At 33.4% G+C, this 18,442-nt stretch overlaps 3 protein-coding genes across 3 annotated transcripts; 1 reads left to right on the forward strand and 2 right to left on the reverse strand.

Moving 5' to 3' along the window:
* Positions 1-3,912: 3,912 nt before the first annotated feature.
* Positions 3,913-5,234, reverse strand: LOC111417600 (p21-activated protein kinase-interacting protein 1-like). Its single transcript, XM_023049931.2, has 2 exons — positions 5,019-5,234; positions 3,913-4,966 (listed from the first exon to the last, which is right to left on the reverse strand). Exons 1-2 carry the CDS (start codon positions 5,094-5,096, stop codon positions 3,947-3,949), a joined length of 1,098 nt encoding a protein of 365 aa, XP_022905699.2. The 5' UTR covers positions 5,097-5,234; the 3' UTR covers positions 3,913-3,946.
* A 120-nt stretch (positions 5,235-5,354) lies between these two features.
* On the forward strand, positions 5,355-10,374 carry LOC111417599 (gastrula zinc finger protein XlCGF26.1-like). The gene is made up of 4 exons (XM_071199787.1): positions 5,355-5,580; positions 5,628-6,011; positions 9,079-9,212; positions 9,267-10,374. The coding sequence occupies exons 1-4, from the start codon at positions 5,464-5,466 to the stop codon at positions 10,336-10,338; spliced, it is 1,707 nt and encodes a 568-aa protein (XP_071055888.1). The 5' UTR covers positions 5,355-5,463; the 3' UTR covers positions 10,339-10,374.
* Positions 10,375-14,605: 4,231 nt separating this feature from the next.
* LOC139429633 (repetitive organellar protein-like) lies at positions 14,606-15,940 on the reverse strand. Its single transcript, XM_071195595.1, has one exon. The coding sequence runs from the start codon at positions 15,938-15,940 to the stop codon at positions 14,606-14,608; it is 1,335 nt and encodes a 444-aa protein (XP_071051696.1).
* Positions 15,941-18,442: the final 2,502 nt, after the last annotated feature.

The following is an 18,442-nucleotide window of genomic DNA, read 5'->3' on the forward strand; positions in this document are numbered from 1 at the left end:
CAGTTATTGGTACCTAGCATTTTTCGTTTTCGCGTTATTTTGGTTTTAAGCTTTTTTTGGTAAATTTCAACATGCTCTTTAAATCATCTCTCAGCCAAGGTTCATTCAAAGAAGATCTACATTGGCAGGATTACTGTTCAGATGCTGTCAAATAGGTCAAAAATTGAATTACTGTTTCTCCATATTCAATGGCGAGAAAATTGAAAATTTTAAATAGAACGCCCCATATTTGTTTAGCCTATCAGAAAGGGAATGTAATTCTCTACAAATTATCTATCAACATTTTTATATTTTTATACCTATTTATTGTAGTTTGCCTCATATTGGGAAATTTATTAAAACGTGCACGAAATGCTGGCTTTTTTATTAGAAAGGTATGGCCTCTAATAAAAAAAAAACGGTTTCCTGCATTTTCTGTATGTTTTGATAAATTTCCCAATATGAGAGAAACTACAATAAATAGGTATAGGAATGTTTATAGATAAATAGTAGAGAAAAAAAATTTTAGATTTTCTCGCCATTGAATCGTTCGAATATTAGTTTAGAATGGCGCAAGTTTTGTATAAGTTTTTTTATATATCACCGCTAGATTTAGTTAATGAAAATACGGCTAGTGAACACTATTTAAAGAAAGAGACCTATAATATAAAGAATTTAACGTTTTACGTAGATCAAATCATAACCTATAAGGTTTGATCGCGATTCCCGCTAAATTTGGCTGTTTTTCTCCTGCAATCATATAAAATTATGTAGTTTACGTTTGTGTGATGTGAGATAACATGGAAAGAAAAATGTTAAAGCTGAATATCTCTAGGAGACATTTTCATAGATTGGTAAACGTATTTACATTTCAGAAATAATTCAAAACCGTTAATGAAACATTTTAGTAATGTACCGTAATTGTCACCCGTATGTTGCAAAAACGTTTCAATGAAATATTACAAGGGCCAGACATTAGCAGTTTCAGACACGTTTCAACTATGTTTCAGAAATATGTCGAAGAAACATTTCATGTTTCAATAATATGTATCTGAAACGCAAATTTGTTTATTGGGACGTGAGACAACCTGTATAAGTTATGTGTTGTAACATTGAATTCAAAAAATCACACATTCTTTACATGGTTAGAAACACAATATGGAAGAGGGTCAGTTGAAGTAGGATCTGCATTATTCAACTATTTAAAGGACTTGGAAATATCTACAAATGTAAAAACTATATGATTGTTTTGTGATGGGGGCAGAACAAAAATAGTCATATTATTCATATCCTAATACATTTTAAACAAATGACCCTCCAACATAAAAGAAATAACATTAACATTGGTTTTTGGCAGATTAGAGAAAGATATCAAGAAACACACTTCCTGAACCATATTATGAAATTTATAGAAAACATTTGACATTGAAAGTTTTGAAAGAAAACTGGGCTCTGTATGATATCTAAGATCTTGAACAATATTATAAGAAAGTACTAGATATCCGTTCAGTAAAGAGAATTATTTTAAAAAAATCTCGACGATCTGGTTGCAATATTTACACCCACGACACATCGTTTAGAAGCAAATAAAGTGCCAATTAATCTTCTAAAGCGAGGTAAGCGCCATTGCCAAACTATTGCACAATGAGACCTCAAGGTATAAACGGGAAGAAAAAGAAAATGTAGCTAATTTACTCGTCAATCAGAATATAAGTAAATATTCATGTCTGTTTTTTTTGTTTACCCTTAACCTATCCTTTTTCCTCTATGCATTCATAATAAAAAATTGCTGTATATCCAATGTTCTGTTCATAAGGTGCTATTTCCATTTTTTAATGTTAATTATTTATTTATTATTTTTAGTATGGAAATAACCCCTCTTCAACAGACGCTCCTCAATTATAATCTAACAATTATACAAATGTTTTACATTTAGCCAGTGGTAGCAGGACATTTCATCTCTTATTAGTAGCCATAGAATGTTGAGAGTGTTTTAGTTAATATTGTTTGTTTTTATTTGAATTTAATTTTTGCGTAAAATGTCATCGGTTACAAGTGTTGCGTATACTGACGTATTATACATTTATGGTTTCTGTGGCGGAAACGCGGCAGCAGCTCGTTGAGAGTACCAGGAGCGGTATCCAAATAGACGGATCCCTCAGGTTAACGTAGAGACTGGTAATTTAAAAAAAAGCCGAATTTAAAAAAAGTCGCACGTATTGGACCTACTCGTCTTAATGCAGAAGATGAAGTTTTTGATGCATTCGAAGAAGCATCGACACCCAGTACAAGAAACGTAGCCACTAATCTGGGGATGTCACAATGGAAGCTATGGTCAACTCTTCGACAAACGGGCAACCATCCATGCCACTATACTCCTGTCCAAGCAGTTGAAGAAGACGTGCCGTATTGTTTTAAATGCTGACAGTGAAGATGGATATTTCTTGAAAGAATTTTGTGGGCATTAAACTAAAACTAGAACTAACACTAGCACTATCACAAGAACTAACACTAGACCTAGAACTAGAATCTTTCGGGTTAACCCATGCGTTTTTTGAAAAAATGTTTGACGTTTCGGATGCCATGTTGCAACTTCGAACTTGTTTCTGAAGAAGGTTGCAACATGGCATCCGAAACGTCAAACATTTTTTCAAAAAAAACGCACGGCTTAACCCGAAAGATTCTAGTTCTAGGTCTAGTGTTAGTTCTTGTGATAGTGCTAGTGTTAGTTCTAGTTTTAGTGTAATTAATATCGGCCGTGAAAGCCTTCGTACTTATAAGGTATAACAAATCTTCATAATTTACATTATTGGACGGACAAAAATCAAAAGTTGCTCAAATTCAAAGAAAATGTTGCATAAACTTGTGGATTGGGCTTATTAGAAATAATTTAATTGGTGCTTATTTTTTACCGGATCGTTTAACTAGCGCAGTATGAATTTTTACATAATAATTTAATAGTCCTGCTTGACCATATACCCTTAGAAAACAGAATGTAATATGGTTTTCCAGCATGATGGATGCCCTGCACACACTATTTCCAAAGTGATCGAAATTTATTAAATGAAATGTTTCCTAATCACTGGATCCTTAATCCTTGATTTTTATGAGTGGGGCCACATGAAAGAAAGAGTGTATGCTACACAAGTCAACTTTAAGGATGAATGAATAGAAAAAATCCAAAACGAAGCATATGTTTTAAAAACATTAATTACAAGTAAGATAACAAGATTGGAAATCAAGGAAAGAGCTCATACATGTATTCGGAATAGAGATGTATAGGACTTGTAGTTATGAGTTCTTTCTAGACAGAATTAAACAATGCGTTACTTACCTTTGGTTACTTGTTTTTGTTGATGTGCTACATAAAATTGCTTAATTTTTATGGTTTTTTCAAGGAAGGTTATATTCACTCCAATTGTTATCATATAAATTATTTGTTTAGTCAATGATTGATAGCTATCTATTAATGAATTGAATGTCAACCCTAGAATTTATTGCAATCAGGAATCAACGGTTTTAGTTTCTATTCAATGCTTATCTTATTAGCTAATTGGAAAGACATTTATACCTGCTTAATATCTCATTTGAAAGGTTATAAAACAGAAGTTAAAAATAGACGCTCATAAAAAATTTGTTTGTTTAAAAATTAACTTAAGTCAGGAAACATTTTTCCCTGTATTTTTAAACAAGAGCAGTCTATCCAGAAAAGTCAATATGTTGCCAAAGAAACTATTATTAAACTCTAAATGCCAATATTTGTAGGAGATTATACTAAAAATTTACAAAAAGCAAAAATTCCTAAACTATTCAACTTTGTATAATGCATATTTGGCTTAATCAATAATTGTAAATGAGCTCTATAATAATGCATTTCAATAAATACATTTATGTGCCAGGCTCCCTGTATAATAAAGTGGAAATAAAGAACAAAATTATTCGTTTATATTTTTTTATTTTAACATTATTAATTTTTTTTCTTTTTAAGTTTCTTTCCTCCATCAGTACTAAATCCAACCTTTTTCTTCTTCTTTATTGGTTCATTATCTTCCAATTCAACACCTTTCTCAACAACAACTTCAACTTTAGCTTTTTTTATAATATTCTTTTCCTTTACTTCTTTTACAACCTCAACATTTTCAGTTTCAACTTCATCTTTAATTTCACCCGGTATAATAACCAAACAAGTATGCCTACATCCAGTTGAACATTTCACAATCTCATCAAGATCAACATCAAAAACTTTAATTTCCCCATTACTCGAACAAGTAACAATATATCCATTTTGAGTATCTAAGGATTTAACTCGCGAATTATGTGCTTGAATAACTTTAATTTCATCTCCTTCAGCACTAAATTTAGCTAATTCGCCATTTTCAAATCCCACTAACAAAGTGTTTTCATCAAAAAATAAGGCATGAGTCACTTTATTTTTGTGTTCGATACTATGCTTTATCCCACCACTTTTAATACTCCAAATGTCGCTTGTATTACCTCCACATAAGATAAAATCAACTCCATTTGGGGACCAATTTATACTTTGCATTAACTTGGCTTGTTTATATTTACTATTTAAATTTATTGCGTAAGCTTGTCGACCTTTTATTAAATTCCAAGTTCTTATTGAACCATCGGCTCCTAATGTTAAAGCTAACTTTCCTGTTGAATGAATTGCAATATCGATTATTGCAGCTCCTTTATGTGCTTTTTCCCACACCTTTTCAACTTGCCAATTTCCTACTCTTGTAATTGATAACATCCCATCAGCACTACCACTCATCAAGTGAGTGTGTTGAGGGGTAAATTTAAGACAATTTACTGTTGCATTATGATGTGTTAACATACAATGTTCTTTTCTTGTTTTTAAATCATAAATTACTATCCGATCATCCGCTCCTCCTGATGCTAAGTAAGGATTTGAGAAACTCACACAACGTAAACTACTCGAGTGCGTGTGGGACGCAAAACTTTGAACTAATTCTTGTGACTAAAAAAAAAAAGAAATTATTTAAGTTTTTTTTAGTTATTGAGTTGCTTACTTTTGGGTTAAATTTATAACCGATTAAAAATTCTTCGTATGTGCCTAAAATTACTTCGAAAAGAGCTGTTTTAACCATTTTGTTATTATTATAACAATTATAACCACGTGAAAGGTTATGTACTTTATTTTTGTTGGTTATGTTTTTAAATATATGTCAAAATTGTCAGTGTCTTCTTTATCGATATCGTTCGATTTTTTTTTTATAAATATTAAAACGTAATAAATAATTTATAATTTTTGGCTATTTTAATTGTTTTTATTAAAGATAACGTATATTAAACAAAAATATGTGCTAAGTATTTTTAATTAATTTGATTTTTATAATATTTGCAGTGCCATCTATTATCAGCTATAATATACTATGATTTTAGGTTATGTTTTCTAAGAATTTTCACTGAAGTAATATCAAGATTATTATTAATTTTGAGTAAAAAATAAATTAAATGACCGCCTGCAGAGGTTGTATGGGTAAAAATGAGCGGATGGAATCCGTTTTTGGCGCAGTTCAAGAATATAATATCACGTTAAGCGAAATGTTTACTGATTGCACTTCATTGGGGGTAAATTCCAATTTATAATTTATGTTTTGATTAATTCTGTATTGTAGGTAACAAAAAACGACGGTTTACCAGAATATTTATGCGATATCTGTGTTAATAAAGTACAGGAATGGTTTGAATTTAAACAAATGTGCTTGAAATCTGATGAAACATTCCGTGAAGATTTAGCTAAAAACTTTGTTAACGAAATTCAAGTAGATCTAACATGGAGTGAAAGCGGTGGGGATAGTATTGAATTTGAAGTTGAAACTGAACAAGAGGAGGAAGTTAAAAAGAGAAAATTGCAAAGTGGTAAAGAAAAAGGGAAAAAGAAGATGGCAAGAAGCAATAATAGTAAAAAGGAAATAAATGTTAATGAAAATGACGAAAAAGTCGATGATGATGATAATGTAAACGATGAGAATCCAATAAGTGATCATACTTATGCTTCTGTAAGGATATAACCTAAATTAATTTAACATGTTCGCTAACTGCGCCTTCTACAGTAGTTTTTTCTCATGTACCATTTGTTTGTACAATAGTTTCTTTGATTTCGAAATTCAGGTTTATGTTATTTACATGTTTTTGCTAAATTTTTATGAAAAAAGACCTAGTCTACCAATGTGGACACATCGGAATTTCTTCAAAGGCTCTTGTCTTTTTCTAAATACAATGTAATGAGATATACAAACCAAAATGAATACTATAGCAACCCATAATATTACAAAATATAATTATTGTGAACTGTGCCAGATTGTGAAGAATGGATCTACACATAAAACCAGGGTTTTCTGAACATATCAGGCAGTTGTATTTGGATTTCTTGTAAACTCCACCTCTGCTACATTGGCGACACCTTTTCATTGCGGATTTATCTTTCTGTGTGGAGGGAACTGCCTCCAGATAATGGAATTCTGTTTGTTGGTCTGTGGTTGGCCTAGTATATTCATCATTGATCTGTAGAATATCTTTATAACTACATCTCTGAACCTCAAGAGATCAATTTTGGTTGTCACTCTTTCTTTCTTATATTATGTAATAAGCATTCCATATTGCAATATCTATAAGATGAAAGAACACTTTTCTGTACCATCTTATGGTTTTCCTTGGCGATGGGTAGTATCCCATTAAAGATGTGTAATACTGGGCTGCGCGGCGCGATTGAGTTAACTCAGTACAGTGTGTTACGTGCGCTGATACCCAACTTTAAAATGTGTTAATTCAATTGCGTCACCGTTGGCCAGCGTGCGCTAGGTGTCGCTTAATACTAGTAAGCCACTATTTCGCTAAAAAATATTTTACTTTTTTGCTTTGAAAACATGATTTGGGTACCAATATTGAATATGTAAATATATCTGTACTATTTTTCAATATTGTATAACAAAATTTTGTAACCTTAATAACTTACTTTAGATATATTGCAATAATACAAAAAAATGGACACTAATTTCACTACAATATTCCGCATAAACTCAGGGCTGCGCTCCGTATTGGCTTGCAATAATATTTAATAGGCCCCATACACCTGCAAACAAATTACGCAAACTGACGTGGTTATTGTGCAAACAAGGTTACCCATACACTGTACACAATTTTACACAAACTTCAATTGCTTGTGTTGTGTACGCATGGAAACATGCCGCCTGACGAAGCAGCCTATTGAGCTATAAAATTGCTATTGCGTGGGAAGATGGTGTTAGAAAAAGAAAGTAGAGAGTATGGATGAAAGAGTGGTTAAAGAAAAGATCACTTTAGCCACGCAAATCTTCTCAAAGAACTTAAGTTGAGTTCACTATCAGACTATAAAAATTATTTACGAATGGATCCCACTACTTTTGGTGAATTATTGGTCATGGTAACACTACTTATACAAAAACAAGACACAATATCACCACCTTCTACTAACACACGCGAAACTGTGGTTATTGCACGATGTGTCACACAAACCCCATACACAATGTTTGCATTGTGTATGGGATTTTGAATTTCCGCAACCAGTTGCGGAACGCATCAACCAACATCATACACTACTATCATCATATTTTTGGTCAAGGTACTTGTGGTCTTCCGTTGTACACGTCATTTCCGGACATTCTGTATATGAGAGGTTGTTTAAGTTCCTATGCTGCAATACTATGATTTTAGTTTGTGTGCGAGGGGAAAGAGTGGGAGTGTTTCGTGACGTAAGTGACAGTGAATTGCGCGCGCAATCTCAAGGTCATGTTTAGTGAGAGTTGAAGTGTCTGTCTTCACTAGTGTAACATAAATCAATTACCTACTACTTTAGTTTCCCTCAATTATTTTATGATAAGTGAACTTATATCAAAAATGAAGTTGAATTATTTTGCATTTCACTATCAGTTAATTATATACCACATTAAATATATTAAACTAATTCAATTACATTATTTTAAAAATTTGAATTATTTCCCGGTATTATTTTCTGCCAATGACGTAATGCGCAGTAAGGTTGCGTATGAACCTAAACAACCTCTTATATATAAACCTTGGGCGCAGCTGTCCAACGAGCGATAGATGTAATGCATCAGCAACTGTGTTATGGCGCAATTGAGTTGATACATTGCGTTAACTCACTTAGGTGCGCCAGTATCAGTGTGTTAGCGCAGCAAATTTTGCTGCGTTACACATGGTTATATCCCATCATCTGGTCTGATTTCTGTATCCCGGACATGTACTTATTGTAGGCGAGAACACACTCTGGTTTTATTACTTGTTTTCCTTTTCTATTCGTTGCTTCTACCATTCGGTATTTATGTATTGTTGATATCATAGTCACCAATCTCTTGTTCTTCCAGTTGGTAACTAACACTGGAGCTATTCTTTTCCACACGGCTTCTCCTTTCTTAATTTTTTCTTTAAATAATTGTTTCGGATTTTCCTTTCTAAATTTTATAAAGTTCCTACAAGGTTCGTCTTACTTTTGAACAAATATTTTGCTAGCCGCACATTAGTCTAATAATAATCAAGGTATATGTTATGCCCTTTATCCAAATAGTCTTTTGGTAGTTCCGTTACGACTGAAAACGAGTGGGAATGCTCTTGATCATTGTCTAACCTTAATGAATTTAGTTATTTCAGGTAGCGTCACATATTTCCATTTCCTAGACTTGTTTCTCGTATTTTCTGCAACCGGCACTGATGTTGTTGCACGATTATTTGTTTTAGTTGCATCTTTATTTATTATATCATCGTCAAAGAATAATCTAGAGTAGTCGATAGGTTTGGCATTATTGCCCAAATTCGATATAAACTTTCCGCGGCATTCCAATCCAACTCATTATCAGACTCAGACTGCAAAGCTGGTGTAGCAGGAGGTGTAGAACCATTTGAGTTTATTTCATCATCAGTAGAAGGGCCCAAATCTTGAAGCGATAAGTCAGCCAAATTCGCTAAATGTGTAGATTTAAACCATCATCTAAATGCATTAGCAAACGCGTCCAGTAAACTGAACGCCGGTAGCGAAGGTGTTAAGCTAAATCAAAAATTGTTTATTTTTAGGTTGATAAATCTCCAACGACGAATTATTATCACTGTCGATCATGTTTAAAAATTTTCACCGATTTAAAAGTCCTTCAAAATCATATAAGTTCAGATCATCCCACCGTTTTACAATGTAAATTTTGTAACCAAGAGTAGGTATAGTTCTAAAACAACTATACAAATTTCTAAAGTTATTTATTTTTAAGATTTTCCGAACACCTCGATTTCGTGCTCCATTTATCAATTTGTAATAAAACTAATAACGAAGAATCTAAATTATTAGACCAAAACGAATTAAAACAATCAGAACCGGAAAAACAAAAAATCATAAAAAAACCAAAAAGGCCCAAAAAATCCACAGTTTATTCTCACATGTGTCATATTTGTGGCCGATGTTTCGCCAACCCGCACTCATTAAAAACCCATTGTATAATCCACACCGGCGTAAAAAATTGGGTTTGCGAACTTTGCGGGAAAAGATATACCACACTATACAGTTTAAATTGTCACATGTGTACTCACGAAGAGGTGAAACTTAAACATCAATGCACTTATTGTCCGAGAACATTTCACGGAAAAGTTGAACTTGAAAATCACCTTAGAATCCACACAGGAGAACGTCCGTTTAAATGTCCCATTTGCTCAAAAGCATTTCGTTTAAAAAGTACTATGAAAACACACTATGAAAGACACGCCTGCGAAAACGACAAAGGAATACGAAGATACACCTGCTCAAATTGCAATAAATCGTTTATTAGTGATATTAGTCTTCAAAGACATGTTGAATCTAAATGTCATAGAAATGATCAAAAAGAATCTAAAGATCACGATAAAGAAAGCGGGGAAGAAACTACGTTTCCTTGTCATATATGTAAAAAAGAATTTCGTTCCGAACGAAATTTAAAATCCCATTTGCTTAGACACACTGCGAACAGGCCGTTTGTTTGTACGGTTTGTTATAGAAATTTTCGAGAGGAAGCCACCCTTGAAGCACATCTTAGATTCCATGCAAGACCGAAACCATTTCAATGTGAAATTTGTGATAAACGGTTTGTTGATAGATCGGCGCTTAGATGCCATAATAGAACACACACTGGGGAGAAGCCTTTTGAGTGTGAAGTTTGTACCAAAAGATTTTCCGCTAAGATGTCTTTGAAGGCTCACATGAGAAGTCATACCGGGGAGAAACCATTTAAATGTTCCTTATGTAATCGTTCATTTACGCAAAGATGTTCTTATCAAACTCATATATTAACAATTCATAATGGTCAAGTTTAAATGTTATTAATAAAAATAAAAAATTTAGTTACATAATTTTGTATTATCATTTGTTTTATTATGTAATTTATTTTTTTTTTGCAGCAAAATGAAATGATAAGTAATATAAAAATGATGTAATAACGACGAACAACGTGCATATAAAATTCTCAGAAATCTAAATAAGGATGAGAAAGATACATCTAAGATAAATGTAGTAGATAAGGATCAATGGAAACAGCACTATAGAGACCTATAATAGCATATTGAATTCAAGCTACAAACTATACGCTTGGATAAATAACAACAAGAACATAAGTAATCGCTGAAACATTCGTGGACGACAAAATGGCTTTCGAAGAAGTAGATCATGTATTGGTCTTCACATTACAGCAAAGTATAGAAAAGAGAAGGGAACAAAACATGGAAACACATCACATTCATTGATTACACTAAGGCCTTTACGGTAATAAGAAGCAAATTGTGGTCAATACTAGAGAAAAGAGAATTTCCTGATCACTTAACCAGAGCAATAAAGAGCCTTTACAGAGATATAAAGCTATAACAATAAACAGTGTCTCAGACGAAGACTTGGTCTAATTTTGATCTAATCAAAAAATGGAAGGATCAAGATCCAAATGGCATCCGCCTACACCATAACAAAAGCAACTAGCTGAAAGCACTACTCGCAGACGATCAAATAATTTTTGCTACGTCAGAAGATAACCTTTAAAAAGCCGTACACTTGCTCAATAGCATAAATAGAGATTACAACTGCGAAATCTCTAAGACAAAAACAATGGTATTTATAAAGCAATAGGAAATGAACCAATAAGAACTAAGATATACATTGATAATGCTCGCTTAGAACAGGTCAGCCACTTTAAATACCTAGGATGCGACGCTACCTATGAACACGATAAGGACATACATCACAAATTGACAATCTTCACAAGAATGTGTGGAACTATTAGACGAACTTTGGGTAATAAATGCAGGAAGGATACCAAAATGAAATTTTATAAGACAATGGCATGATACTAGGAATAAGGATAAAATTTATAACAATTACTGCCGTTTATCCAAAACACAGCTTGGGCCAGAGTACTTATCTCGAGTGATACTTAACAAACTGCCGAGTGAATTAATAGGAGAGTCTAATAGAAAGACTTTTAAAGGTAGCTTAAAAAAATTTTGTGTCAGAAAATATTTTATTCCGTGCAGGAGTTCCTAAATGCAGGGATCGGATTGTAACCACCATACGCTCTTGGTTTTTGTTTATGCTGGTGTACTTATTAAATAAGAAAATGTATTGGAACTGTATGAGCAGCAGCTTAGTAACATAATAAACTATTATTATTATTAATACCGACCCTGATGTATGGCAGCGAAGCATGAGCGACAAAGAAAAAGGACCTAAGCAAGATAGAGTCCGCGGAAATGAGGTTTCTAAGAATGTCCAAGGGCTGTAACGGATTGGATCATATGAGAAACAAAGATATTAGAGAGGAACTGGAACTTTTCGCAGTTGATGAAAAAGTCAAGGAATACAAAGAGAAATGGATGGACCACATGCAGAGAATACAGGATGATGGAATCCAAAATTGGCACTGCAATATAAACCAAGAGGAAAACGATCAGTGGGACGCCCGAGAAAGAGGTGGCTGAAGGATACGTACAGGTCAACAAGTACATTCTTTAATCACAAAAATAACGAAGTGAATAAGTTTTGTGGCATTCCCTTTCATGCCAACCTTGCCTTTAAGCAATTTTCAGTCGTCGATATACCCGGTGGTCATACTCGATAAGGATTGTAGACGGGAGTTTATAGGAGGAATCTTTGTAAGGTCGTATAGGAGTTCGTTGGAAGGGTTGAAAAGTGGGTTGTGAAGGTGTCTAATGCGAGTGATGATTCTCAGGATTGCTCTCTCTGCTACCTTCAGATGGTACTGTGATCCTCTTGGCGCTTCAGTCATGATTAATGAGGCATATTCGATAATAGGTCGTCATATTATCCGCCTCTATAGGACAGTGAGCGGAAATGTTTGGCGCGGTTTTTGACGTGGGCATAGAATTTAAGGGTTCTATCCAAGGTAATGCCGAGGTAGTTGCAAGTTGGTGAAGCTGTGATAGGAGAAGATTAAATTATTATTGTGGGAGGAGCAACGCGAGCAGGGAGGAAGGGGATGAAAAATTGGGGTTTGAAAGGATTTATTAGGCTACGCCATTTTGGGTACCATTCCTCTATGTTTTGAATAAGCGCCTGCAGCCTAAGGACTGATGATGGAATGTCCACATCATGTGCGACGAGAGTAGTATCGTCGGCATAAAGTAGGGCGTAAGACTTCAGATCGAAGACGTCTGGAGAGCCTTGAGGGAGACCTTGTTGAGCGGTGAAACTGTGAGAGTAGCAGTTTTTCACTTTAACCAATGAGGAGCGGTCGGAAAGAAACTTTTTAGCAGGTTATGAGATAAAATGGGATTTTCAACATAGCTAGCTTGTACAGTAGACCTCTGTACCATAAGAAGTCAAATGCCTTCCGAACATCCAGGAACACTGCGACGGATTATTGTTTTTGGTAACGTGCGACTTGGAAATTTGAGACAAGCACTGCCAAGGGATAAGATGTAGATTTACCCTGTTAGAATCCAAATTGGTATGACGGAATCCTCCTTGCAACAACATCGAACAGCTTATTCTTCAAGTGTACCTCGAAGAGCTTCCCCATTACGGGCAGCAATGAGATAGGACGGTAGTTGCAGAGTCGGATAGAGAAGAATCTTTCTTGGGGATGCATATGATAAAGGTCTTCCAATCTTGTGGGAAATGCTGGGTGGTCAGGTAATAGTTGTATATTTTTCTTATATAGACGTGGATATCAAGATCCAGGTACTTTGAGATTTCTCTTGAAATGTTGTCGTATCCAGGGACTGTACTGGTTCCTCTGTTAAGTAGTGTGAAGTATTCTTCCTCCTGTATAAGAGCATCCTGAGGCGTTTCGGACGAATTGAGAAAGACGTGTTGGTATAGTATTGTCTACTATATTTTTCTTGTGAGGGCAGAACAAGGACTCATTGCTGAAGGAAAACACCTTCTCAAGGTATTCAGCGTGGATATTTACGATTTTTTCCGGACTAGAGTGTGAGCAGCCATCCGTAGGGCCAATAAGCTCCTGGGTTTCTGGTGTTCTTGCCAGTAGTTTTTACCCTTGCTTCTGTTGATTTTATCACAAGCCTTTGGCTTTTGGAAATTTTTATTAAGCTCGTTGAACCTTCTTTTCAGAGCAGGCTCCTCATAGGATCTAAAATCGCGGTAGAGTCGTCGCTTTTCCTTGATTAAATGGAGAATAAATGGTGGCAGAGGGAAATTGTAATGTTTCTTGATAATGGAGGGGCTCGCTTCATCCACTAAATTTAGCAAGCGTTTGTTAGAGGTTACGATCGACTCGGGTGTAATAACAGGGTTAGATTTTACATATTGCTTTATTCGTACGTTCGCTCTTTCCATATTACAAAGCTTATAGTTTTTGATTAAGGTAGGAGCTACTTTAGGTATTCGAGTGGTTGTATTAATGCAGATCACAAGACCCAGATGGTCAGAGCACAGGCCGGGAACGACATTAACAGACGTGATACAAGTTGATTTTTCTCGAAAACGGTCAACTTTAGAGCTAATGACCTTCAGTACCTTTTTTGTGTAAAAAACATTGGCGGTTTAAATGGGCGTCTCAAAACCGTACTTTTTCCAGTGGTCTTCAAAATCTTCACCAATAATGACTTTAAAAAAACTTTTTGTTGCACAAAACTTAGCTTATTATGAGTAGAAAATGCTTACAACAGCAGTTTTCTGTACGATAAACGGTTCGGGAGATATTCGCAAAAAACGAATTTTTTTATGAATTTCAACACCTTGTATCTCGAAAATGGTGCATTTTAGAGAGTAAGTTGATAGAAATTTTGTTCAAATTTTTGGACAAGATCACATCCTGAAGTCCTGCGCATATATTAGGAAACACTCTATAGCTCACTTAAACTGAGGTCAACCTCTTTTTCCTGCTGGAACAGGGAAAGGAAATCGTCCGCTACTGTACATCAGTAGAAATTTGCTTATATTATTTTGAAAACTGCAAACTACCACTCTTACTCAGCAATAGCTGAGATAAAGGTAGCAGTGTCTAACAATAACTAAAATATTTTTATAAACAAATTAATCTTTATTATAAAGCAAATATAAATTTTTACAAATTTGCAGGTGAACCTAATTTTATAAACTGAGACATTTAACTCATTAATTTGATGTTAAATAACGATATTTTCTATGTTCAGAAATTGTAATTGTTTTTAAACTTTGATATTTGGTACATATTGATTGATAACTTTGTTTAAAATTCATAAAATCCGCTTCTATATCAGCCTCAACCTGGTCACATTTATTACTCAACAATCTTTCCTTATTTTGTAATTCTTTCTCAACCAATTCTAATTTATTATACATCTCGACAAGTTTTTGGATATCGTTTTCCAATTCTTCCATCTTCTCATTTAAATCATTACAAGTTTTTTTAAATTTCTTCCCTTCCTGTTTTATTTCATTTTTTAATTGTTCAATATTAACTTTATGTTTCTTATTTTCTTCTTTTAATTTTTGAACATTTTCACTTAAATTATTTTTTATTACATTTTCCCTTTCAATTAATTCTTCCTTTTCTTTGAATTCTTTAAATGCATGAAGTGGATTTGTATCGATTGTATCCAATAAAGTTAAAATATGTTTCAAATGGGTTAAATCTTTAGATTTTTCCATAATTAGATCAGATTGCTCAAATATTTTAACATCTTTTTCTAATAATGTATTCTTTATAAATTCAATATCTTTGATTTTTATATCAAAAGTATCTTTATTAATAATATTTTCTTGCAACACAGCATTGTTTTCATCAACTTGCATTATCTGTTTTTGTAAAGAAGCTATTTTTTCTTCTTTAATTTTATTTTCTTTTTCAATTTCTTTGGTGTCTTTCAACTGAGCTAATCGTTTAGTCGTGATAACTTCTTCACACTCTAAATCATCCAACATTTTCCCATTTTCATCGTTGTAATTATAAAGTTCCTCCATTAATTGATTCTGTACGTTTTGAGATTCCAAACATGTCTCAAACTGTTTGAGTTGATCTTTGTAATGTTTAACACTTTCAGGTTGTATATTAATCATATACAATAAAAGATTAAGTAAAATTTTAATTGTAGTTCTTGTTCGATTCTGTGGTGCATATAAATCAGTTATTGAAAAATAAGTAATGTTTATTTCATGTAGAATACGATTTAATTGAGCGAAAATAAAAATTTCTTTCTTATCATTTTTTGGACAAGTACTCATAAAATCCATTTGCAGGTTATTTTCTGTATCGTTGAATCCTGATGAGACCTTACTAAAATTGATTACATCGTAGAACTTATTTAAATACATGGAATAAAATTCCACAACAAAATCAGAGGTTAGGTTTATGAGACTGTGTTCTTTATAAGGATAATCCTCCCAAATTTTTTTAATCAATTCTTGGATATTCTTTATATCATGAGGTATGGCGCATTTTTTCTTAATACTACTTCCCTTTTTAGACATTTTCTTGGTAGTTTTAACCAAACCGACAAAACTGACAATCTTTTTTGAAATGTATGTCTACCAACAGTAATTTTGACGGTTAAAAAACGGTTTCATGAACTCTACTTTTTATTTGTTATTATACAATTTGTTAATTAAAATACAATAGCGCAATTAATTAAATCGACTAAATAGTGCATAATAACATTAAAATAATTAAATCAATTTGTGTGAAATGCATTTTAGAATTGTAACAGTACCAACGTAAATATTGTTATGTTTGGTTGGTTGTCTATTCGGTCATGATAATCGAGGATAATGTTGGGATAATCAATAATGCCATGCTTTCTTGCTTACTAAAGACTTATGATTACCGGGAAATACTATCAGTTTTAAACTCTGTATTAACAAGCATATTTACCAGGAAATAGAATCAGTTGGAAACTCGTAGCAAATGCAATCCATTTGTATTACAAAACTCAGCATCAATCAACCAAGCAAAAAAAATACAAAGTAGATCAACTGATAAAGGTCAAAATAGAAACAGGAAAACTAGCAATGGAAGAATTGCGTTGTGTTATAAAGAAAACTAAAAAAATGATATAGCAACATATAGACTAATGTGAGAAATGATAAAATATTAGGGACCGCTGGAGAAGAAGGTATTATTAGATATACTGACTAAAGTTTGGCAAGAAGAAAATATTCCAAGAGATTTCCAAGAATTCAGAAGAAAGATAAATAGGACTGTAACAACTATACACTAAGTATAGTAGGTATAACACATCTAAGCACTACCATGAAAATACTAGAATAAATCATTGAGAAACAAGTTATACTAATTATACTATATTATATATATATAAATTATTAATCGGACAAAAAAAAAGTATGGCAAATAATAAATAAGGAAATAAAAAGAGGTAGAAGTACTGCAATACAACCATCACGGCTAAGGATCCAGCAACTATCTGCAGAAAAATGGGAGCAAAGTTAATATCCACAAAGGAAACGACTATATGAATGGATTACAAATATGCAACAAAAGTTCCTGTTTTCTAAGACCGACTGATACTACAAAAGTCAAAACAATAGTGAAAAGTTTTAAATCAAAAATAACTGAGGACATTTATGGAATGTCTGTTGCTTTTTTGAAAAGAACTATAGAAGGTTTATCTGCACAATTAGTGTATCTTATTAACATGTGCCTTAAACATGGAATATTTCCAAACGAATTGAAGTTAGCAAAAATCATTCCCATCCACAAAAAAGGGAATGTAGAAAAGCCAGACAACTACAGGCCCATTTCTATTCTCCCAGTAACTTCGAAAGTCTTCGAATGCGTAATAGCAGATAGAATTTCTACTTTTTTGAAAAGAGAAAGTATTTCACTAAATATCAACACTGCTACTGTAAAGAAAAATTTGTAGACACAGCTATACAAGATACCGTAAACAAAATACTGGTAGCAATAGATAAAAGAAATTTTGTAGAGTTGGTAGGAGTTGATCTATCAAAAGCGCTTGATAATGTAAACCATACCCTACTCCTAGATTATTACTACGGTATTCAGGGTGTTGCACACGACATTCTGAAGAAATACTTGAATGCTAATACTAATAATGCAAATCGTGGTGGTGAATGGAAGAAGATCTAGTGCTGCAGAGGTCTCAGTGGGTGTTCCTCAGGGTCCTTTGCTATTTATCATATACATAAATGACATTCCAGGCATTATACCACAGGGAGACTTTTGCCTCTATGCAGACGACACAACTATCGTTTCAATGGGCGAATCAATAAAAGATGTTCAAATTAACTTCAGCAAATCCATGCACGCTGCAAAAGAATGCTTTAATGATAATGGTTTAACGGTAAACGAAGAAAAGACGCAATGCATTACCTTCAACAACGGACATGGCAATACCGAAAATAAATCCCTAAAATTCTTAGGTAAACGAGGAATTCAAATGGTACACCCATCTAGATAATACTGCCAAGAAGCTAAATGACTTCTCAATTTAAAGAGTAGAGATACTTGTTGAGAATATTTTGCAATACACAAAATTCTCATCATACCGTCTGTGTACATATTCAGCTGTATTAAAGCAACTAAGAAGAAATGGATCAACCTCACGAAGAATTTAGATATCTACAATTATCCGACAAGACGGGGAGACCGTCTAGTAAAGACTCAAAATAACTCCGAATATTGGGGCACAAAATTCTACAATCACTTACCACAGTCAGTTAGACAATTGCCTTCTAGAAAAATGAACTCGTTCGTTAAGAATTACCTAGCGCAAAACCCAATATACAGGATAAATGAATTTCTCGAAAGATGTATAGAATGCATTATTCTGTTTTCTTTTCTTTTCTTGTTTTTGTTTTGTACGTCAATACCACATTCTAATTAGATGACGTTGTAATTTCTTATGTATTTGCATCGAATAATGATTATTATTATTATTACTATACCAACAGTAGAACAAACACCAGATGAAGCGCAATATGGAATGTGCAAAA

The sequence above is a fragment of the Onthophagus taurus genome, chromosome 1, assembly GCF_036711975.1.
Source record: "Onthophagus taurus isolate NC chromosome 1, IU_Otau_3.0, whole genome shotgun sequence".
Classification (NCBI taxonomy): Eukaryota; Metazoa; Arthropoda; class Insecta; order Coleoptera; family Scarabaeidae; genus Onthophagus; species Onthophagus taurus.